This window comes from Mycetomoellerius zeteki, unplaced genomic scaffold (assembly GCF_001594055.1).
Source record: "Mycetomoellerius zeteki isolate Tzet28-1 unplaced genomic scaffold, Tzet1.0 scaffold108, whole genome shotgun sequence".
Taxonomy (NCBI): Eukaryota; Metazoa; Arthropoda; class Insecta; order Hymenoptera; family Formicidae; genus Mycetomoellerius; species Mycetomoellerius zeteki.
In genome coordinates this window covers 340984-363046 of record NW_017255996.1, presented here as the reverse complement: position 1 = coordinate 363046, position 22063 = coordinate 340984, and the positions used below count along the sequence as shown (strand labels likewise).

General features: G+C 36.0%; 3 protein-coding genes across 5 annotated transcripts in view; 1 reads left to right on the top strand and 2 right to left on the bottom strand.

The window, feature by feature from the left end:
• LOC108725407 (glutaredoxin domain-containing cysteine-rich protein CG12206) overlaps positions 1–5705 on the bottom strand; it is a 32583-nt gene extending 26878 nt beyond the window's left edge. Inside the window, exons 1-2 of one of the 3 annotated variants that reach the window (XM_018452417.1) lie at positions 5543–5705; positions 2695–4368 (exon numbers count right to left, since the gene is read on the bottom strand). In XM_018452417.1, the coding sequence (XP_018307919.1) occupies positions 2695–4326 (1632 nt within the window). In that variant the 5' untranslated portion in view covers positions 4327–4368; positions 5543–5705. Of the gene's footprint in view, positions 1–2694; positions 4811–5542 lie in introns of those variants that run through there. The other 2 variants (XM_018452436.1, XM_018452428.1) reach the window with 2 other exon arrangements.
• A 2758-nt stretch (positions 5706–8463) lies between these two features.
• On the bottom strand, positions 8464–21387 carry Gycbeta100B (guanylate cyclase soluble subunit beta-1-like). The gene is given in 15 exon segments (XM_018452446.1): positions 8464–8629; positions 11576–11733; positions 12576–12716; positions 13188–13425; positions 13817–13940; positions 13943–13974; positions 14364–14446; positions 16054–16182; positions 16911–17065; positions 17247–17400; positions 17674–17829; positions 18781–18899; positions 18984–19084; positions 20973–21046; positions 21273–21387. Coding segments are annotated over 15 exon segments (1797 nt in total). The 5' UTR covers positions 21276–21387; the 3' UTR covers positions 8464–8499.
• stops (SOCS domain-containing protein stops) lies at positions 9150–10893 on the top strand. Its single transcript, XM_018452456.1, has 2 exons — positions 9150–9404; positions 9926–10893. Exons 1-2 carry the CDS (start codon positions 9275–9277, stop codon positions 10828–10830), a joined length of 1035 nt encoding a protein of 344 aa, XP_018307958.1. The 5' UTR covers positions 9150–9274; the 3' UTR covers positions 10831–10893.
• Positions 21388–22063: the final 676 nt, after the last annotated feature.

Genomic DNA, 22063 nt, shown 5'->3' with positions numbered 1-22063 from the left:
TTATCGCGGCGACTAAACGTGTCCAATGACAAGACGATAGTAAATATTTGTCAAAGGACGTTGGGAAGATTATTATTCACTGCAGATCGTTGCGCGACCTTCTGTCTGGCTATCAGAGCCCTCTAGAAACCTGTCTATTAACGTCGCTATCGTTTATTTTATGACAGAGGTATGAAAGAGAGTCCCTTGGTGATTTCAGACTGGTCATAAAATCCTAACACGTTACCATGCGAAAAATGGATAAATCACTTAGCTTTTTTCTTTTCTCGGTTCAACAAGTCGCAACTTCGCAGACGTCCATTATGTAAATGTTGCCTATGATGTTTTCCTTTTTGCTTTTTAAAGATGTTTATTTATGTATTTATGTATTTATGTATTTTTTGTGTAAATACCTGGGAAAAAATGTTATATATATGGACAGTTGAAGCATCAATAATTATGTGTCACAATATATCAATTATACGTTTTGTAATCAGTTATCAAGAATCACTTACTGCTTTAGAGAGAACTCTTTAGAGAGAATAGATAAATATATACTAAAAGAAAAATTTTTAATATTTGTAACTATAATTACATGTTACTATAATTATATGATTATTACTGCTATAACGTTAGTAACAATAACTGTATGTATAATTCTATTACAACAAATAAGTTGGTAATTAAATATAACTATTGAAGTTATAGTTAAGTTATAGTAATTGCAACCATTTTTATGGTTACAGTAACTATAATTATAATATTTAATTTTCAGTGCCAACAACATTATTTTAAATATATTTTATATATATTTGTTGATAAAACTGTATATGCAATTATTATTACTAACAATAATAAAAAATTTATTTATTAATTATTATTATTAATATTTTATTATCAATATATAATAATAACTATAACTATGGTAATACATAATTATAGACAAATACCAAAAATTCTTCCTTTCAGTGTAGAATTATATTTGCAAAGACGTAGTTCACTGTGTCTTGTAAAACATGTGTGGAATGCGAATTCGAATGTACGATATAGTTACTAATCCATGCCATCTGATTCAAAGTGGCGAGCAATGGAGGACGGTACGGCTATCTAACTGTAAATCTAACGCTTCGTGTCGACCCGTAGACCATGCGAATCAAGTGCACCCAGCTTGATGCACGGATTTGAGCGTTCAACCTGACGCAAGCTTGCGCCGGAGCTGCTCGATACCGATTCCGGATTCATCAATACGCACCTCAGGTACTTGCCAGCAGCTGATTTGCATAACAAGCCGACCCGTCGTTTACGAGGTTGAGCACTACTTGGCACTACTACCGCGTCGATTGGTTGATATTTAAAGTATGCGAAGAAGAATGTTATACAAGTTCATAAATAAAACATTATTAGTTATATTCTTGTATAAATAAACCTAACATATATATGTACAATAAATTTAGTGGTACACATTATCAATATGGCACTTATTCTAAATTAATTTAAAAGCTTTCCACCGATTGACTTCATTGGAAATTACGCACTGTTCTCTATTTTTGTATATGTTTGAAAACGGATGTGGTTCTGTAAATTCATTACGTTCTTCAGAGTTTAATAAACACAATTTAACTTTTTACTGAATGAATATTCATGAAATAAACCACATTCCTCTTTTTGTCGCTCTATATATGCGCGAAATACACAGTAAACTAATTTTCACTCTTTGAAGTTAAATTAATAATGTAGCTTTCTATATTGAATAAATATCCCTAAAATAATTCACGTCCCGTTATTACGTTTTGTGCATACGTGAACTTTTACAAATACACTTATGCAATCATACATTGAAAGAAAAGTGGTATTATGATTGCATGATAAAATAATAATAGCTCCATTTTTATGATTATTACTGCTATAATGTTTTATTGATAATAATGATTATTACTGCTATAATGTATTACTGATAATAATAATTATATTTATAGTTCTAAATATAAAAAATATAGCTGACATATAAAAGATATTGTAATTTTTGTTACCAAAAACTTTTCCAAACACTTTTCTCTTAATGTGTTAATTGATTTGTGTTTTTTTAAATTTAGGCTGGTATTTGTAATTCTTTCTCTCTCTCTCTCTCTCTCTTATTTTAAGTCGGTTTTATAAGTAAAGTCTTAAGATGCTAATACGGTTCTGTGATTAGCTTATGATATCTTAAAACTATACTTAAGACCAGCTTAAGTATATCTTTAAGATGTCATAACACATAAACAAAAAAATGTAAATTATTGTAAACTATTGTTTTGTATGAAAATTGTTTAATATATTTTTTCTTATTTAATAATTATTCTTTAATAATAAACCATAATATTCAAATATGCAATTCCATTGAAAAACCCCGCAATAAAGAAAGTATTATATTAATTTTAAATTGTTTTATTTTTTTTTGGAAATACTTTTAATATTTGTTTGATTTTTACTTACTTTATTAACAAAAATTATAATTAAATCTACATTCATAATATTTTCAAGTACTAATAAATCAGAAAATAATCAATAATATACAAATTGTTAATAATAGTGATTTTTATTGGAGTGTACAAATTCCCAAGTAATCGTTTACAACAAAAATCAGGTGACTTTCCCGGGTTAAATATAAGAACCGACTATAAATAGGCCATAATCTCGCACGCGAATCAGAAATTAAATTATTCCATTGATTCAAACCTTGGAGGTAGGCGACTGCAGGAACGTCGCGATGCCAGCTCGTACTCTGTTCTTCACACCGCGCACGGTCCCTTTGGCACTTCGTATGGCTTCCTTGTCGTGGATTTTATAACCGGCAAAACACTCGTCGTTCTCGGCTACCCCGTGTTCGCCGTTTGAGTTCTTATTATTACCGCGCAACTCGTTCACGTGAAAATTGTAGTACCTGTCGTCCTCGTACAGGTATTTGTGACCAGTCGACCGATTCTGAGTGGCATTGACGCACTCCTCCTGCTCTATCCTTTCCTGTTCCTGTTGCTTCCTCTCTTCGTATGTGCACTCTTTAATTATCGGTGACAACGCCGATTGGCCGTTCTGCTCGATTACGGGGCTCCTCACCCGCGGCGTCGAGGATGCTTTCGACAAGGACGATGTTCCGGATGGTGACGGCGAGACGCTGGCCGACGACACCGGCGAGCACGGGGCGCAACCGAGTTCCGTTATTGAGACCTGACGATGAACGCCATTCGATTCTTCGATCATGTCGTTGACGCCGTTCGCCAGCGTGATTCGACCCAATTTCTCAACAACGCCCACCGTTTCCTCAATGTCCTTCGGCGTTTCGTGCACTCGATATTCACTCGTGTCGCCGTTCACTTCGGCGCCGTTCAAGGAGTCGCAGCTGATGTTGCTCTCATTGTCGTCGCTGTCGACCTCGGCGCCGAAGCTAGTCAGGCTGCCAGTCCGGTTATGCGTGCTGTTGGACAGGATCACCGTACTGGAGTTCTTCTTTTTTGGCAATGGCGGTGGCGTTCCGTCAAGGTCGCTGCAAGTGCCGCTGTCCAAGGTGTCGCTGGGCGAACATTGTCCGCTCGACATCACCATGCCGCTTAACGGGCTCTGGTATGAATTGTAGTAGAAACAGGCGCTCGAACGGCTCCCAAGGGTGGACGAGTTCAGAGTTTCGGTGGTACCGCGGTGCACCATGTCTCTGTTATCACTTCTGTCTTCGTCCTGGCTACGCTTGTCGCTGTCGTCGTTGCTGTTGCTGTTGTCGTTATTGTTGCGCTCCTGATTGTCGGACCCAGTCGCCGGGTCGCCGCTGAAGACACTGATCCTCACACAGCCGTCACCAGCACCGGCACTCGCGCAGTGTCGCTCGTTCACCAAGTTTGTCGCACTCACCACCACCGAATCGTCGCCGCGTCTGCTCGAACGTTCGCGCGCGATACCGTTCTCGATCTCGTGATTTCGATCGTTCTCGTCCAGGGTCAATCGTACCGTCGATATCACCTTACTGTTTTTGTCGCCATCCGGATTGATCTTGATCTTCACTATATGGGCGGCTTGCTGATGCTGCGACTGTTGCCACCGCTGCTGCCGCGACGACTCGACGACGTTGCTCCGCTCCTCGCAGCCTCCGTTCGCCGATTGCACTTCCGGGATTCTTCTCCTGCAGGTTGTCACGGAATCGGCGGTAGGAGCGCTTACTCCGACAAATACCGTTGCTCCGGGCCCGGTAGCGAGAGGCAGCGAGACGGAAGGGGAAACGGTCCGGATTGACACAGTCTGCCGAGCGGCCTGGCTCGCATCCCGGGCCTGTGTCTTCGCAGATAGTGGCGGAGGTACGGTCATCGTGATGATCTCATCCATACGTGCATACCAAATTACCGTGGCTCACTCCATAAGCTTCACCTTGACGAGGAATTTGGAAAGTTCAAGGATTAACTCAAGCCTCTCTCCTAACGGGTTTCTCTTTCTCTTTCCTTTCGTGACCTTCTCTTTACTACATGACCGAATCGCAATCAAATCGTATTCATGATAAGGCTCACGTTCTTGTATGATAAATTTACATTTACTTGTCCGGTAGTTCAATAAAAAAAAAACGTTAATCGCGCAGATAAAACTACTTCCCGAAATGGCCACGTGTTTTACACGGTATATGATTTACTATTATGATTTATGGCAATATTAATTCACCACAAATGCAGCATGGACAGTTCGCCCTGAAACTGCAATTCAAAACAACAACACTCGATCAAAATTGAGTGCCGTTGGGACAGACCGCTTTTCATCGGCACGTTCGCACGTTAAGCACATTCGACAACTAGCAACGTATACAGTAAGTGAAGTATTGAACTAATAATATTGTTTCTTTGATATCGCCAATTTAAACGTTTAAATCTATTATTAAAACTATTATATCCTTTTTATCAATTCTTATCGAAACCTTACATTGAGTAATTAAATCATATATACATAATCAAGAGAGAGATTTCAATTTTTGCTATCACAACATGTCTTCAAGGTTTCCACGATTCTCAAGATATCGAAAAGATTATTTTTATTCGATCTTGATAGACCATATTACAATTATTGAGCAGAGGAAAATGTATACCTGCACGAGAAAATATGTATCTTATAATTTAATTAATTTTGTATGTGCTGAGATTCACAATTAAGGCTGCACCCTGTCACAGACAAGCACTGATCACTCCGCGAAATTATTCAAATTCTGGCAATCAATCGTGATTCGTCGATCGCACTCAAGGACGACGAATGGGAGAGCCTGACGAATTGCACCGCCGTTCAAATCAGGTCGATCGGCCGAGCAACGTAAGGCCCCGCGGCACCGCTCATCGAGAAAACGTTAGCACCTTGCGCGCACCTGTGGCCATGCGAGATCGTGGATTACCTGCTGCGCGTGAAAAAGAGAGAGAGAAAGAGAGAGAGAGAAAGAGAGAGAGAGAGAGCGATGGTACATACGGAACTGGTACGCAAAAAGAGAAAGAGAAAATCGTCCGTGAGATGAAGAAGAGAGGGAGATCGGGTCGTTCGGGACCGTGGAGAAGAGGATAACACCACTTACAGACCGCATATGTGTATCAAGAGCGGCGCATAGTAAAACTCGATTACACTCGACTCGGATGTTAAAGCCGATGATGACGACGACGATCAACGGGCGATCGTTCACAGCACGGAACGTCAGTAACTGTACTGAGTGCCGCTGACACTCACTCATGCAGTTTCACGGTCCGGGTGGGGACTGGAGTCGGGCCCCGAGACCATGGGCATAGCGAAAGCGGGAGTGGGAAACTGTCTACAGGGAAGAAGGTGTGCAATGCCGGTAGGAAGGGGAGGGGAGGGGGAGAAAGGCGAGAACCGTGGAAGGACGAGAACGGGTTCTCTCTCAAGTCAGCTTGTAGTCGCCAGACAGGTACCTGCCTGGGCGAAGTGGTGGTCGTGGCGTCCTCTATCGAGCCACCCGCTGGATCGACCATCCGGTTCCTTATTTAAATACCTGACTCTTTACCGTTCACTGCCTTTCACGAGGATCCATGTAAGTGTGTGTGTGCGTACATACACGATCGTCCGTGTGCACCTGCCAAAATTTCACCGCCGATGCTACAGAATGTTACTCCTCCCCTTAGCATCTTCGTCGAATCGTTTCGCCGTATAATCCGTGCATGGTGTACCTACCCCGTGAATGGCCGTGTGAATGGAAAGCGCGATCGCCCGCAGGCTATGCTCGATATCTACCAAACATCTCTTCATGCTCGATAATTCGAGAATGTTGTAATATTCAGTGTGCGTAGATACTGAAGAAAAATGTCGAGAATAAAAAATATAGAAGATTTCAATGATTTCAGATAACATTTAATATGGAATATTCAACCTGTAGCTATAGTAATCCTTTCATTTCCTTATCATAAATACATTTTAGCGATCTAATATCTCTTTTAAAAATTTCCGTTCTACATACGTAAAGTCTTTTACTCTTGTAGATATATCTCTACTTAATATACTTTAAACAAGTACTTTTATACAAGTATTAAAAGGTGCTCTGAAAAATTATAGAGAGAATTGCTTTTATAACAAGTAGGTATATATACATTCTTTGGAAGGAAAAGAATTGTGCACAGGTTTAGACATTAGGTCTAGACGTTTTTTCGATAACGATGATAAATATAACTTCGATGCATTCGATCTTTCTCGACCTTGTAGAGAGAAATCGAAATAGTCCTGGCATTTTATCGTATCTGTTATTGTTTCCGAGATAATGGCTCCTATGACGTTATCTTATTCTCTTAATGACAGTGTCGATATCGTTACAGTATGATTGCGCAGATATTTCATGTAGTAAAAAAAACTGTGCAAGAACACATAACGATATCGACGTTGTCGTTAAAAGTTACGAAATACGACTCCTCTGTGCATAACTTTTTTTGTCAAATTAGCGTTATATATCGGGGAAGAATAGAAGTTCGTACCGCTGCGAACTTTAAAATTAAAGCAATTGTATGTTAAAAATGAACAAAATTTAAATTTAAAAAAGGGTTTAAAACTTTAAAATCTTTACTTTTGAAAGGTCATTACATTTTTTGAGTTCTGAGAGTTTAATAATTTTTATATATAAAAAAAATTACTGGAGAAAATTTTCTTCTCACTTTATGGACTTATAATGTGCCTAAAAAACTTGCAAAAATTTTGAACTTTCTAATATGAAAACTTAAAGTTTTCCCAAATTGTTTCTTAAAAATATATTTCTAAAGTTTTTTATTACTGAGTTATCGCGGATTAAATGAAAGACGCATTTTAATTTTGATTACTCATAACTGCGTTAAAAATTATAATATCATACTGTAATTAAAAAAACAAATTCTTAAAGCTGAAATTTTTGTTTATCGAATGGTATATAATTGCAATTTTTTTTTCAAAAACATTTTACTTCATTTTTGTATCACGTTTTTCTAAACCATGATACAAATGAAGTAACACTACGGACTTTTGTTCCAACCTAATATGTATCTAGCTAATAATTATTTATATTAAATGATTAAAGAATCGCGTAAATTTAGAACATCTTAAAACGGTATATCAGTTGAATGATGGTGACAGTGCGTTTTGCTTATCCATTGGATAATGCTTATCATGCACTAAAATTAATCAGTTTAATAATCATTCGCTTACTAGTTAATATTAATATACAACTATATATGTTAGTTTAAAAAATCATTATTTTGATCACGCTTATGATCACATGCTATGCTAATAAAAGCAATGATTTGAAAATTAAACGCAACAGTTATGATTACTGCAAATTATACAATTGTACAGAAAAATAAATGTAACTACTTCTAAAGATAGTTTAATATATTATTTTTTTAATTTATATAAAGCTTCATTGTGTAAGACAGAAATAGACATCATTAGCGTTCTTAAGAGCGAATAGAATGTTTGAAAAATCCATTAGATTGACCTTGTAACGTGTATTAGGCTTAAAGGTGACTAGAACAAGTTCCGTTACGCCTCCTATTTGTGAGTACAGCGTAGGCCATCTATCCATCTGTTATTCTTGCTGATTTTTTCCGGCTAAGAGGGCAGAGGACATTTCACGTCGGTGACCTCCACGCTGGAAGCGGTTATTGATGACCTGTCGAGTAACGTGGGTCGCGCGAAACGGGAAAGGAAATTTTACCGCCGTAATGTCGCCAAATAAATAACGATTATATTTGATTGCCTTGTACACTCACGATTGCTGAACAGCCTGTCGAGTCGAAGACGAAGTGTCGACGCTCGACTTTACAATTTGCTTGTGAATTATCGTGGAACATCGATGATGTTCCGATATGATAACCTCTTTATAAACTTTTTGATATATTAAACGCATACTCATAATTTGAACGAAACAGACTTATTGTTAAAACATTATCTTAATTATTAGCTTTTTTTCTTAAATAAATATACATATTTTATTACATTCATGTTAATCTCAAAAATGATTTCTCGAAATTATTGCTATAAAATTTATTGTTGTAAAACAATTTACGATGTTAGCTCTCTTTCTCTAGACAGGAACCACACGTTCATAGGCTCGGATTTTCCCTTCATAGAGACAGGACCTCTATATTCCAAAAGAAACTGCGGATCTTGATTTTCAGGCATACAAAGATATCTGCAACAAATCGTATAAACGTTTGTGAAAACTTTAACGTTAATATAACAGCCATTTAATCTATAACACATTTTTTTAAAAAAACATATAATTTTATTGTTTTAAAATTCTTTAAGTTTAGAATTATGAAATTATTCTAAATCATACTACTTAAAAATTCTTAGAAAAAGTCTCTGGGTCATTAGGATCAGTAGAACCTGTATGTTTTAATTATGTGTTTAAAAAAGGAATGATATATGTTATTATTTCCTATTTTACGAAATATTTTGCCTTTAGAGAGTCGATTTCCTTTTGTTATCTCAAAACTGATTTTTTATTTGTGTCATTTCTCTATCAACGTAGCGATTTATCGTATTTAAAATCTTGACTTTTGTATACATATATATGAAGTATAAGAAGCCTGCCGTAGCTTTTTTCAGCATGAATGTAGGTTCTCCTAGGAAGGGTGCATCAAAGAAACCTCTAAAATGCGTATTTTACGTCTAATCGAATTAGCTCCGCCGTGTGAGCCCTGGCTCGTTTCTTCTGCTGATAATCATTAAAATGTGAACGTTTGCTACGACTGTTGCGCGATATTTACCTGTCATTGAAATTATACTAAACTTTTTGTGTTGCTCCTTGCCTAATTAAAATCACTCGAAGATCATGGAGGTACTGATAGATTGTTATTTCGACAGACTGTTCTCGGAAATGGAACGCAGTTGCTTAGCCTCGCGATACAAACGTCGCGAGCTGGTCAGTTATTTCACGGATGTGATAAACAGTTGTGCAGAAGGTATAAATAAGATTTATGATATCAACGTTCTGTATATACGCATGTTTACGCGCGAGACGCGTAAGTTACAAATGGACCGCTTTGAGAATCGATAATCATCAGTATGATAATATCATTTTATTACCCGCAAGTCCGACAGAAAATTCTTAAATTCACAGACGATATACCTTCGTGGTTCCGCGATATTAACGACATATAGTTTTATCCGTGCTAAATTCTCATCCGTCTCCTACGGGAATGCCTCAAACACGCAGAGGTATCGCCGCCCATTATGATCTTACCGTTACATTAAACCGTGCCTAATCCTTTCTATTTGTCTTCGTTGTTTCGCCAATGCCGTTGCAGTAACGGTGAAAAATACCACGCGCCGCAAACGCATCGTCATGAATTCCAGAATAATTTACATCTTCGTCTCGCTCGGGTTTTACGTGAATAAATTCCACGACTTTTTACTTGCTCCATCATTTTACAACCGATGGGCTCATGAATCACTGTTGATGCTTCCTGTTTGATGCTTCCAGCGGAAGATCTCGACAAGCAGGACGTATGCGAGAGGATAGTCCTCTCAGCTCTGCGTTATCACAATATCACGATGATGGAGAACGGATCGATCTGTTTACTTGGCAAGTTTCACAATGTTCTTTACGTGGCAGCGAAGCTGTGCTACGACTGGAATATCAACAATAATGCGATTGTCAGTCGACTGCTAAATGACATATTCTACTGCGAGAAGACGTTCGAACGATTACTCGTCGGGGCAATCTTCGGCACGCGCGTAACGCATTTCCTGTCGGGCTGGAAGTGCGACTTTAATGATCGCGAAGAGAACATCCGGGCTCTCGTGTACTTTTTGGATCACGCAATTAGCGGTCGATTGGAGTACCGTTGCGAGTCCTCGCCGATAAAAAGACGTTTCATCGACGTGTCCATGGAGTCGTATGGACAGGTTCTGCCTCTCAGGGTCGCGATCCAACACGGCGCACCGGACATCCTCTTGATCATGATACGTTACGGTGCTTCAGTCGAATCCGACAAACTGGCTCCGTCGCCGATGGAGATGATTCTGACAAAACTGAGCGAGTACGAGGCACAACCCGGACAGGAGGAAGTCGTTTATCCGGAACACCTGCTGATGTGCCTGAAGCTGCTACTGCGAACTGTGATCGCTGTCTATATCAGAATTCCTGATCACATCGCCGCTCACAGCGGTATATTCAGTATCTCTTTGTACGAGCGGTATCCCAACCTGGCGAATCGAAATCTAATACCTTCGGAACGTAGCGGAATTTGTCCGGCGGAACTTAGACATCTGTGTCGTTGCCGAATTCGTGAGATCCTCCATAACAATTGGGCATTGCCTCACGGTATCAAGAAACTACAGATACCAGAATCTCTGCGAAATTATCTGGATCTATTGCAAGACTGACGACTCGTTCGAGGGATAATCGGTATCGACTGTTCTATTTTGTTTTAGCACTGAATCTTAGAAATATTTTATCATATACGTTTATACGCAGTGTCTTAAAATTTCATGTGATTCGATAAAACGTACTTTCTGTCCATTCGACTGCAGAATCCAGAAAATGCGCGTCAAAGTCTTTTAAAGTCATTGTATAAAGTTCGAATCCTGGACTTACAGTTCAGCGAAATATATGGGTAGAGAAAGTAGAGCCAAACTACGGCAAAGATTTTGATATATAGATACGAATCGTATATTTAAATATATATCAGACTTTATGTGGAATACTTGATATATGCAGAAAGCGAAATCTCGCGCGAGACGCTCAAGTAGGTCTAAGGTCTAAGGTTTGAGAAAAAGTCAAGTTCAGAAGGTCGGGTGATAGTCTTATAATGACGCTATGTTAATGAATCTTGGGAATTAGAGAAAAACTTTGTGAGGGATACTCTTGTATACGCTCGCGATGTGAGTGCCAGAAACATTTAAGAATAATGGAAAGTATGTCATGAGACAATGTAATGATGTACGCGTTCGGGAAACCAAAGTTGTGAACCGTTAGCAACTTTCGTTCAATCTGAGAAGAATGAAAGAGATAGTATAGTAAAAAAAAATATATAAAATATAATTACGAAAATGAGGAATCGTTAATATATTTTATTATATATAAAATAATTTATATATTTATATATTAGATTTATTTAAAATAATTTACCTATAAGCATCTTCCGAAACGTTAATCTTTCCTGGTTGACCGGTGGTCTCCGTTCGACTCGTAAGATTTACTGTATTTCCGAATAAACAGTAACGAGGCATTCGATGACCGATTACACCAGTAACTACTTCTCCACTGTGTATTCCAATTGTAATTTTCTGTAAAATAATATTCACAATATAATATTATATCAATTTTTAAGAAGTTCAAAAATGATTAATATAGTATTAGATATACAGGGTGTAACCGAAATAACGCCCACTAATCATATAGTGCTATTTTTAATAAAAAACTGAGTCCAGGAATATATTTTTTTCTCCTGTTTCTATGAATGATAGGTGCAATAATTACCATAAACATATTTTTTACCTAAAAGTATAATATTAATTATCTAAACTCTAAAAGGATTATTTATTTTTAGTAATGTAGTGTAAAAAGTATCTTTACTTTATATCACTAGCATAATCTGCAGCTAACTAAAACTTAAATTCATTGAAGTTGCGTCAATTTTTTCCTTTTCTTTCCAGAATTGAATTGCGAACTTCACGTAATGTTCTAACTGTAATCCGTTGTTAAGTATTTAAGTAACGTGAGAACTGCATTGCACTCGGAGAAAGAAGTTAGTTTTCTTTGCAAAGAGATACAAAAATAGTAGTGAAACATGCCATCAGCTGTCTCTCGGGAAATTGCAAACGGTTTGCGCACACGGTACATATATGTATATATACATATATATATATATATACACACACACACATACACGTGTGTCTAACTGTATAAAAATACGAAAAAGATTTCAACTTTCTACAAAAGTCGTCGGACGGACTGTCTCGATAATTCCTTTAACAGCAACTCTTTCGATATTACCCGCTACAACGTGTAACGTTTAACGTCCAATCTTAAATTGACTTATACTGTCAACTCTTCTCAGATCAAAGCATTTCGTTACATAGTCATGTATCAAAGTATACCTAGCGGAGTGCAGACAGCTTGTACGTACCACGGGCTCCCCATCGATCTGCACTTCATCCGCCGCGAGATCCATCATGTCCAACGCTAGACGAGCGATGCATCGTGCATGACAACGACAGGGTTCCGGCAATCCACTCACTGCCATATATTTATCACCGACAGTCTCCACCTATGGATCGACCAAAAGTGAAATTAATGGAAGCCTAAGAAAATCCAAAAGTATTATTAATACGCGTAAATGATATTTGCGAGTGATTTTGTCGGACATTTTCTCTTTTTAAAGTATTTTCGCACAAAGATTTATATAATATGTAAATGTTTTTTATTTGTAAGAGATATATGATAATTTTCTACAGCTCAAAAGTATAAATCGTCTCACTAACATTGACGTAAACATTCAATATCTAATAAAAAATAAATAAAAACAGTTTTATTGAAAAATAATATTTATTTTTATACCTTTATATTATAACTTTAATTTTTATAATTTTAATATTTTATTAATTTTCTTTTGGATTTTATTACCACCTTGTCTAAGAAAATACAAGAAGTTGAGGATGTTTTATACTTGTGACTAAAACTGTATGTAACAATCTGTTTCAAAATTGCAAATATTAAATATTTATTGTACGTGTTTTACCTTATAGACATTAGGATTTTTTTTTGGGTCAGTTAACACGTCAAAAGCCGTGTACAGTTCGTTGAGCATCTTAACGATCTTCATAGCGCTGTTGGAATCTGTATGAGCGGCGCAATAAGCTCCGAAACCGACTATTCCGGAGAACAGAAGAGTAACGCAATCATACTTTTTCGCTGGTACCGGTCGTGAATGCCTAAGCTCGTTCGCCACCGAAATAGGAAGCACTGAGTAAAGCAACCTGCAGTGAATACAGATGATCTTTTATTCAACGTCGCAACTTCCCGTCGTGTCGCGCGCGCTAGTTTTGCCTAATCGGATTAACAGTTCTCGGCAAAAATTTCCGCAAGTCGTTGAGAGAAATTAAATTTGGATAGTTTCGAAGCAAGTCTCGGTTGCGGGAAATCTCGGAAAAGATTTCTGCTTTTCTCGAGTGCAAACGGAAGTCGGTCCCTCCATTTCGCGGTATCGTGTCCCGTCATAAATCCATTTCCGTTAATCGCGAACGGAAGGATTCCCAAAGCAATTTGCGAAGAACGAGTTGTGGATCTCGCGTAATCGAATTACTGGTAAACGACGAGCAAGACCGGTGGCAAAGATAATCAGGAAGTTTCGTGGGCGGAGATCCTTACCTGTCGGTCTTCTGCTTCTCGCCGTCGAGTTCGCGATACGTCTGCTGCAACTTATCGGTGAGCAATTCTAAGTTGCGCGTCAATTTATAATCCGCCTCAAACTGCTCAGACATCAGAACCATTCGTGTAGAGGGACGTCACTCAAGTACAGACCCCGCCTGGAGCCAAAAGAATAACTCGGAACGATATTGCGACGGTGGAAATGTTTGTCAAGCGGGATAATGAGAACCCGCCCCTCGCCGTATCAAGTAATACGTCACGTATAAAACTTAGCAATGTCAACACGAAACTTTAACCAATTACGTTTAACACAAACGAAAAAAAATTCCGTAGTTGACCGAGAGAAATAAGGTTAATATCTTATACTAAAAGATGCGATTTCCCTTTCCGCAAAAGAAGGGAGAACAAGTTTAACAAGTCTTAATACGACGAGGTTGTGTAGAAGTTTTTATGGTAATAAGTTATATATACTTTTCCATCCCGTTATACCGATTTATTACGTAAATGAAGAGCATTTAATAGATTTATGGAAAGACGTGGGTCTTACCTAGTTAAGTCATCCAGATTCATAACACTTGGGTAACACAGAAAAATAACCATATCGGTCTCAGGTATATACAACATTTGACCCTGGAACAGTTATTAAACTGTAAAGAGTTCTCTATTAATTCTACACGGAAAGAACAGTTTTGAAGTATTAGCTAGGTATAGATCTGACAATAATTTCGTTGGACTATTAATATGTTTATGTAGAACAACTGTAAATCTTAAAACTCGTAAATGAGAGTCGTGAAAGAAACGATAATTGATGCGCAATAATAAAACGTAAATTATTATATATAATATATTTAGAATAACATTTTTATAATAAAATCGAACATTTCGGTTTACTTTAACACTATCGCCAATCGCCAATGGTCAAGTGCTATTTTGGCTCCGATTATCATTTTAATTTTTTTGTATTAGATTATATGCAGTAGATTATATTTTGTATTAGATATGCATAGATTATTAGGAACATGTGAATACAAATAATTATAGTAACATAAATAATATCAAAATAACTTTCATCAATCAAAAACGAGGATAGGAAATTATCAAATTAATCTTCGGTGATTCTATTGAAATATGAACGGCGGTTTTGATGTTAAGCCATCATCAGCGATAACAAAGTCATCTGAGATTAGCAGTCGTTTGGTATCAATTCTGTTCTCCCAGCGTGCAATGGGTAAGATTCTTCTATTACTATTCAGATAACAAATCTGTAGAAAGCAGATTTTTTTAAATGTCTGCTACACACTATGCCAACAAAATAGCAACAGAATTGTTACAGAATTAGATGTACATAATACTGTTGACAGACTGCTAGAAAAAAACATAATAGAATCTCAGATAATGTCGGCAGGATCTGCTCAGTTTCTGCCAATAATTTGCTTTCACATTATATCGCGATAGGCGATGTTAACAGAATACAAGCCTAATGCGGACGCAGTTGATGGCAGACTGCCATGTCATTTTCTGTTCGAATCTGCTGACAGTCTGCTAGAAGACTGCAGATATTTTGCTATCTAGAGTATATAGAGGAATATATGTCATTACCACTATTGCATATGGAATATAATCCTTTAGAAATTATTGAAGTGTGAATTATTATTAAAATGCGAATGCTACATTTCTGTTATTGTGACATTGATTCCAGTGAAAGTTACACAAGTATTGAGGTTTACGTGAAAATAAACAAGAGTCAATTACACGCTCCGTTCTTTTCTCTCATTTGCCAGTTCTCTGTCTAATAAAGTTATGAATTTTTGTGGATATTTATGTAGAACGCTCAAACTGGTTGCTAGAATGTTAAAACTTTTTGTAGCACTGCTCATCATGCTTGAGTTTCCTACATAATTATTTTGATAGTCGAACAAAATTATTTTGAGTTATGTATTGACTATTAAATACTTTAGCAAAATTATTCTTTCCGTGTTGACGCTAACTAAAAGTAACTAAAACATAATGTCTATATTACCTATAATTTTGCACTCAACAATATAACTGTTATGTAGCACCATGTGCTGTTACGTTTATATTATTGATTATATTTATATTACGTTTGTATAATTAATTATATTTGTATGCATTTGTATTACGTTTATATTATTGAATGCGAAATCATAACACAGATATTACGTTACTTTAGTTGGTGTTAACTTATTTGGGTTGATTCATTTTTATAAATTACTAACCTTTAAACGTAAATTCGAATACTCCTCGGCAGCATCGACAAGCATAACTCCTTTTTTCGTTCTTAGCACATATACTGTATTAATATGCGATAATATATTTTCAAATGTTAATTCCAGATGCGGTCTGACCTATGAAATTTCCAAATGACAATTAATTAACCCAATTTCACGTAATAATTTATTAAATTGGTGTATAATTAAAATGCATTGGATATTGCGGTTATTTTAAACTTTAAACAGAATTACGTGGCGGAATATTCGTAGCAATAGCACACTTGATGTGTCTATGATTTTTAAAATGAGGGATGGTGAGCTAATTGACAACATTACAATTATGCACGAACAATAACGTAAATTATGTTAAATGAATGGCTCGGACAACGCGCTCTGTGTCCGTCACAATAAGCTACGTTTGATATACATTCACGTGCTTATAGGCATGTATATAATGGCAGGCATTGTGTACTAATGCAATTCCTTTGACAGGGAATAATTAGGATGGTTTATTGAAAATTGATCGATATCAGCGCAGACAATACTTCGTGCAATAGCAATGAAATGCTGAAACGATATTATCGAACAAAAGTTCTCTTATACATAATTCATACATTTCTGAGCTGTAATAATTAGTATCACGAAAAAAAACAAGCACAAGAAAAATAGCACAAGAAAAATAACACGTTTTCTCATTGGTCTGTGATTAATTAGTCGATGAAATGCCAAGCGTTCAAAATCAATAGTCCGAATGAGATATAAAAAACATCGAAGTACAAAAATGAATTTGTGACGAAGCAAAGACAAAAGGTGAACTACGTATTGACTATAATGAACATATTGTTTGATGCTCGTCAACTCACAGTTAAGAGAATGTCGCTTAGTTTGCAATGACCGCTAGAAACGCGAGGTATAACACGCGTTATGGTACATCCGGTTTGAACTATGGTAAGGTTCCGGTTAAACATTAGATGAAAAGGAAAAACTCGACAGAACGTTGTTGGGCTGACCTTTGGTTCTACGACAATTCATTAGGTACCTATTATTCTTTTTTTGTAATATACATGTTAATAGTCTTTTTAATTATTTAACATTGTACTTTTTTAACATTACGTTTGCGATTCTATCGTCATTTGCCAAGTTTATTGATTTTTGTGCCGATACGTGTTATTGGAAAGAAACTGTGATATACCACTCACCGACAGACAATGTTTCCAATTCAGCGATCATAGGATTCGATACGACACCTGGCCCTGATGTGTCAGTGATGAGGAATTGCACATGATCGCATTCACTTTTAGTTTTCACTATCTGCATGTCAACATCCGTGCCGTGCAGTTTTTTCGCAACGGTCTATTTCAGAAAAATAAATCGAAAAGTCTCCTATCATTCTTTCTTTACTGTCGACTAATCCTTCTCGTTAAAATATTTCCATTAAAATATAAAATAATCGTTGTAGTTTTCCTCGTGAAATTCTCTCGGAGCTGAATTTTTGTATATTTTATAGTGTTGAACGTATTTTCAGGAAATATTCCAGAATAGAATTAAATTTCATTTCACGATTTTGATTTTTCTCGAGTCTTGCATAATAATAAATCATATTTTTATCAGAAAGAAATAGAATACCTTAACAATTCCAATAACAATGTGTTCCAAACCAGGTCGATCTGAATAATAATGCAAAATAAGCGCGCCATCCTCGGGTCTCTCTGTACATCTAAACGATGGTGCCCTCATGCCCGGATATAACGTACCCAAATGATCGTGAAGCGCGTCCAAATTCTGCAATGTGATGCCGACGTGTACCTATACATATGTCTGATAACGTGCACCCATTGTTTCCAATATCAAATATGAATTTAAAATGTATATATATCTTCGATAAAAATATTCTCGGTGCTACAATAATACATAATCCTTGTAAATATATTTGAATAGATTTTCGTTATTTTTATAAAATACAAGGTAATAAATATTACGTTGTATACAGTTAACATATTGAAGTTAATATATCAAATATTGAAAGAAAAGAGAAGTTCATATAAAATTTAGTTTTACAGCAGCTGATATAAATGCTTGAAGCAATTTACATTGTAATTCTCAGTATTATACTATAAAGTGTAAACGAAATAATGTATAAAAATCTGCAGAAAAATACCACAGGTATTCAACCACAGGTTGAATTTAATTGCGCTGTTTTCTTTTACGCGAAATGAGTAATTGAGAGAGATTAAATGTACGTTTAAAATTAAGAGTACCGCTGTATAGCAATATAAATTAAAAATTTTTTTCCTCATTAAAAAGAATGATGCTTACCTTTATGTTTTTGTAATGTTACTAATAATTTATATTAGTTAATTAATGATTATTATTTAATTACATATTTATTAGTATTTTTAGAAAATATAAAATTAACTGGAGATAATTTAACGGTAAGGCTTTCTAATTTATTCATTTATCTTTACTCACGTATATCCTGTTCTACTGTGATTTAGCAAATGGTTTAGTGATAAATTACAGTAACAAGATATGTATCAATTGCGGGAAACGTACGATTTAATTGCTATTAAAGCAGTAAACGAGAAATCTGAAGCGCGAGATTGAGTATAAGATTCTACCTTTTTATGTCGATAAACCAGTATGACCAAGCGCAATAAACTGATCATATAAGAGAAATCTATAATTGACATTTATTATTGAAATCTGTAATTTACTGCATTCTTTAAAATTTACCTGCAAAAAATCTCTAGGTGTTGCTCCAAGAACTTGAAGAATCTTGTCATAGCCGGAATCTTGGCAGAACTCGAAGAACATTCGACCGAACAATTCAAGTATTTCATTAGCAGGAATATCTAGAGCACAAGATGTCTAGTAAAATTTCCTGTTACAAATCAGTCGGCACAATGGACTTATCTCGCATTCTGTCGCATACATACTAAGTTTATTGACAGCTGCGGATATCAGATTATAGGTAATCTCGTCTTCATAGATCTGCCGCACCAGAAACTGTCCTTCCATATTAACCGCTGCATCTTTTCTAAACCATCAATGCAATTGTAAGAGAAAATTCCCCATAATAAGAAAAATATATATATAATAATTTCTAAATAATATATAATTCTTTTATAAAATTCAACACTCATTTTCAAATTTACCATTTTACAACAATTAATTATTAATTTAAAATATTTGTATACAGATTTTTAAATCCTAAATGTATTAACATTAAATTATAGAAATTTTAAAAGATAGACAATTTATTAAGAACTTTACGACAACTTCTTGCTGTCATTCAATTTATGTGTCAAGTGTTCAAAATAGTTCGGTTCTTTGATATAGATATCAGGTGTCACACTCAAAGCTTACCTCAGCATCTTTTGAAAGCTTCTGCAACAGCTTTACCAATATTCATATCACGGAACAACTTACAACATCTTTCAGAAAAGTTCTTTAGAAGAAGATACTTATAAGAGAAATTGCTAACGATAAAGTAATTATATAATAGTAATAATAATTAAAATAATATTAGTAATAAAGATTAATATTATATGATCATAAAGATAGGTAATAATCTTTATATTGTCTTGTAATTAATAATTGTAATTATTATGTCTTTTATATTTAGAGTATATTAAATATATATATTTAATATAGTAAAATTTTAATATATTAAAATTGTCATTAAAATATTTATTAAAATGTAACTTCTTTCTTTAAGTAACATTGTTGAAGATTATATTTTAAAATATGTCAAGTGCAGTATTTCGTAATTGTGACGATGTTGTTATAAAACCAGATGATGCTTCCGATATTAGCCAACAATATTCTGCAACCCAATTTTGCTGGTAATATTACAAACTTCGTTCAGTGTGGGTAAATTGGCTCTCTCACAGGTAATTTTAAACGGTACCTATTTTGTTCATAAAATAATCTGCATTTATAATAAGCGCGTGAATATATGCTTCAGGATGTTTTTATAACGAAAAATTAAAATATAACCAATATACACTGTTAGACATCAAAGAAGCAATAGTAAATTTAAAAAATAATATTTTATTGTTTTTTTACTTCTAAAATGTAAATCAATTTATTTCTAGATAATTTCAAAGTAAACAACATATGCACTTATAACTATAAGTAAGTAATCAATTAAATTTGAATTAAATTCAGTTATCATTTTCTTGAATTAGATTGTTTAATTCCAAGTTTTAGTTAAATTAGTGATATATTGAATAGAAGTAGTGACGACCTATAAAAATAATTAAAAATAATTCAAATTGAATATTGACATTATGAATTTAACAATGTACAACATATTTACAATACATTATTAAAATAGCGCGATAATTAATAAGAAAATTAATTTGTATTTTAAAATTTATTTACTTAGTTTTTAAGAAAGTTAAGAATTTGCAATCTCTCTCTCTCTCTCTCTCTCTCTCTCTCTCTCTCTCTTATTTCTGTGAAATAAAATTAGGGTATCTAAAAATAAAAAAATTTTTTTAATGTTTTAAAACCTTTCAGTAGAAATCACAAATAATATATAAATATATATGAAGTGGGAAGACACAAAGAAAAATGACATCTCTATAATTTTCAATATTAATAAACAACGAGGAAAGAACCTGCTTCGCACGTGGCATAACAATCTTGATGAATGCATGTGGGCGCAATATGACATGTAATATGATATCATATACATATCCGTATATAGATCATAATAAAATGATATTCGATTTCATGCACAAACTATTCTTTTTCTAATTGACCTATGTCAACACTTGATTGCCTGTCCGACGGTAGCCAAGCGAAACGCCGCGCCGCGTTGTAAAGATTACGCGAGGGTTGCACGCGTAGGTGTATAAAAAACCGTGCGAGAGAAAAAAAACATGAAAGACAATGAAGATGATCTATTTTTTACCTACTTTATTGTCTCCCATGTCTCATTGCCGAAGGTCTTCACGACCAGGAGCTCGAGGGCGTAATTCACAAAACCGTACTGCACATACAAGGAGAGAAATGATATAATTGTAATTATAATCAGGGAATGAACGCACGCCTTTGACGTCGCACAGGTGCTGACAGACTTCAACGTGTGATCGGAACAAACCCTCACGGGTTATCACAGTTCGCTCCGAGCTGCAATCGGTAGCGCAATCATCAGCACCCGTCGATGTCGCGCGCAGTTATTGAGTCATCGAGTCATCTTCCGTACGGAAGCGTACCATGATGCTGGCTCTGACAATCGGACTGGAGGCAATCGGCTGACCTCACTTTTCACACGTCACTCCATTCCGATTGTCGATCCGATTGTGATCGCCGTGTTTACCTCGTGCGCACGAGCCGCGTACTGGAAGACGGCCTGTTTCGTTCGCCGGCACACGATGGGGTATCGATTTTCCAGTTGTCGCGGCTGCGCCACCTAGATACCACCTAGTTGTGCTCCTCTTGCACGAGCCGCCCTCGAATGAGCTGCACACCACCCTTCGGTTCTCCCAATCCGCTTTGCTACGGCATGGTGGAGTGGTGCCGACGGCATTATAACTTCGCGAATGAATACTTATAAGACCTTCGTGAGATTAGCGAACGGGAACGACTTCTGTCAGCTCGAGAACGACTTAGCCGCTCGCGTACCATAATTTCTTTCACACGACCGTAGGGACCGTTATTTATTTCTACGGTCTGCAGTTTTCGGCCGACTCAACGAGAAAATAAATGTAAACGCTTTTTGTACGAGCGAGTTGAGGCTGTAATGAAATGCAACCTCTCGGTGCCATGAATGTCGGGGAATGTCGTTTAGGAAGTTTCAAACTGCAACATAGGTGTTCTTACGCATCCTTTGCCTCTCCTAGTAACGAGCGATTTCTTCAGTCGATTCCTTTTTCTAACACTGAAAAGATCGATGTGAAATTTATGTGCATTCATGATGATATTTGATGACCTGATGGCATTTGAGGATAAATGCAAAAACCAAGCATTTATTATTTAATTTACCATATTACATATACAACAATTA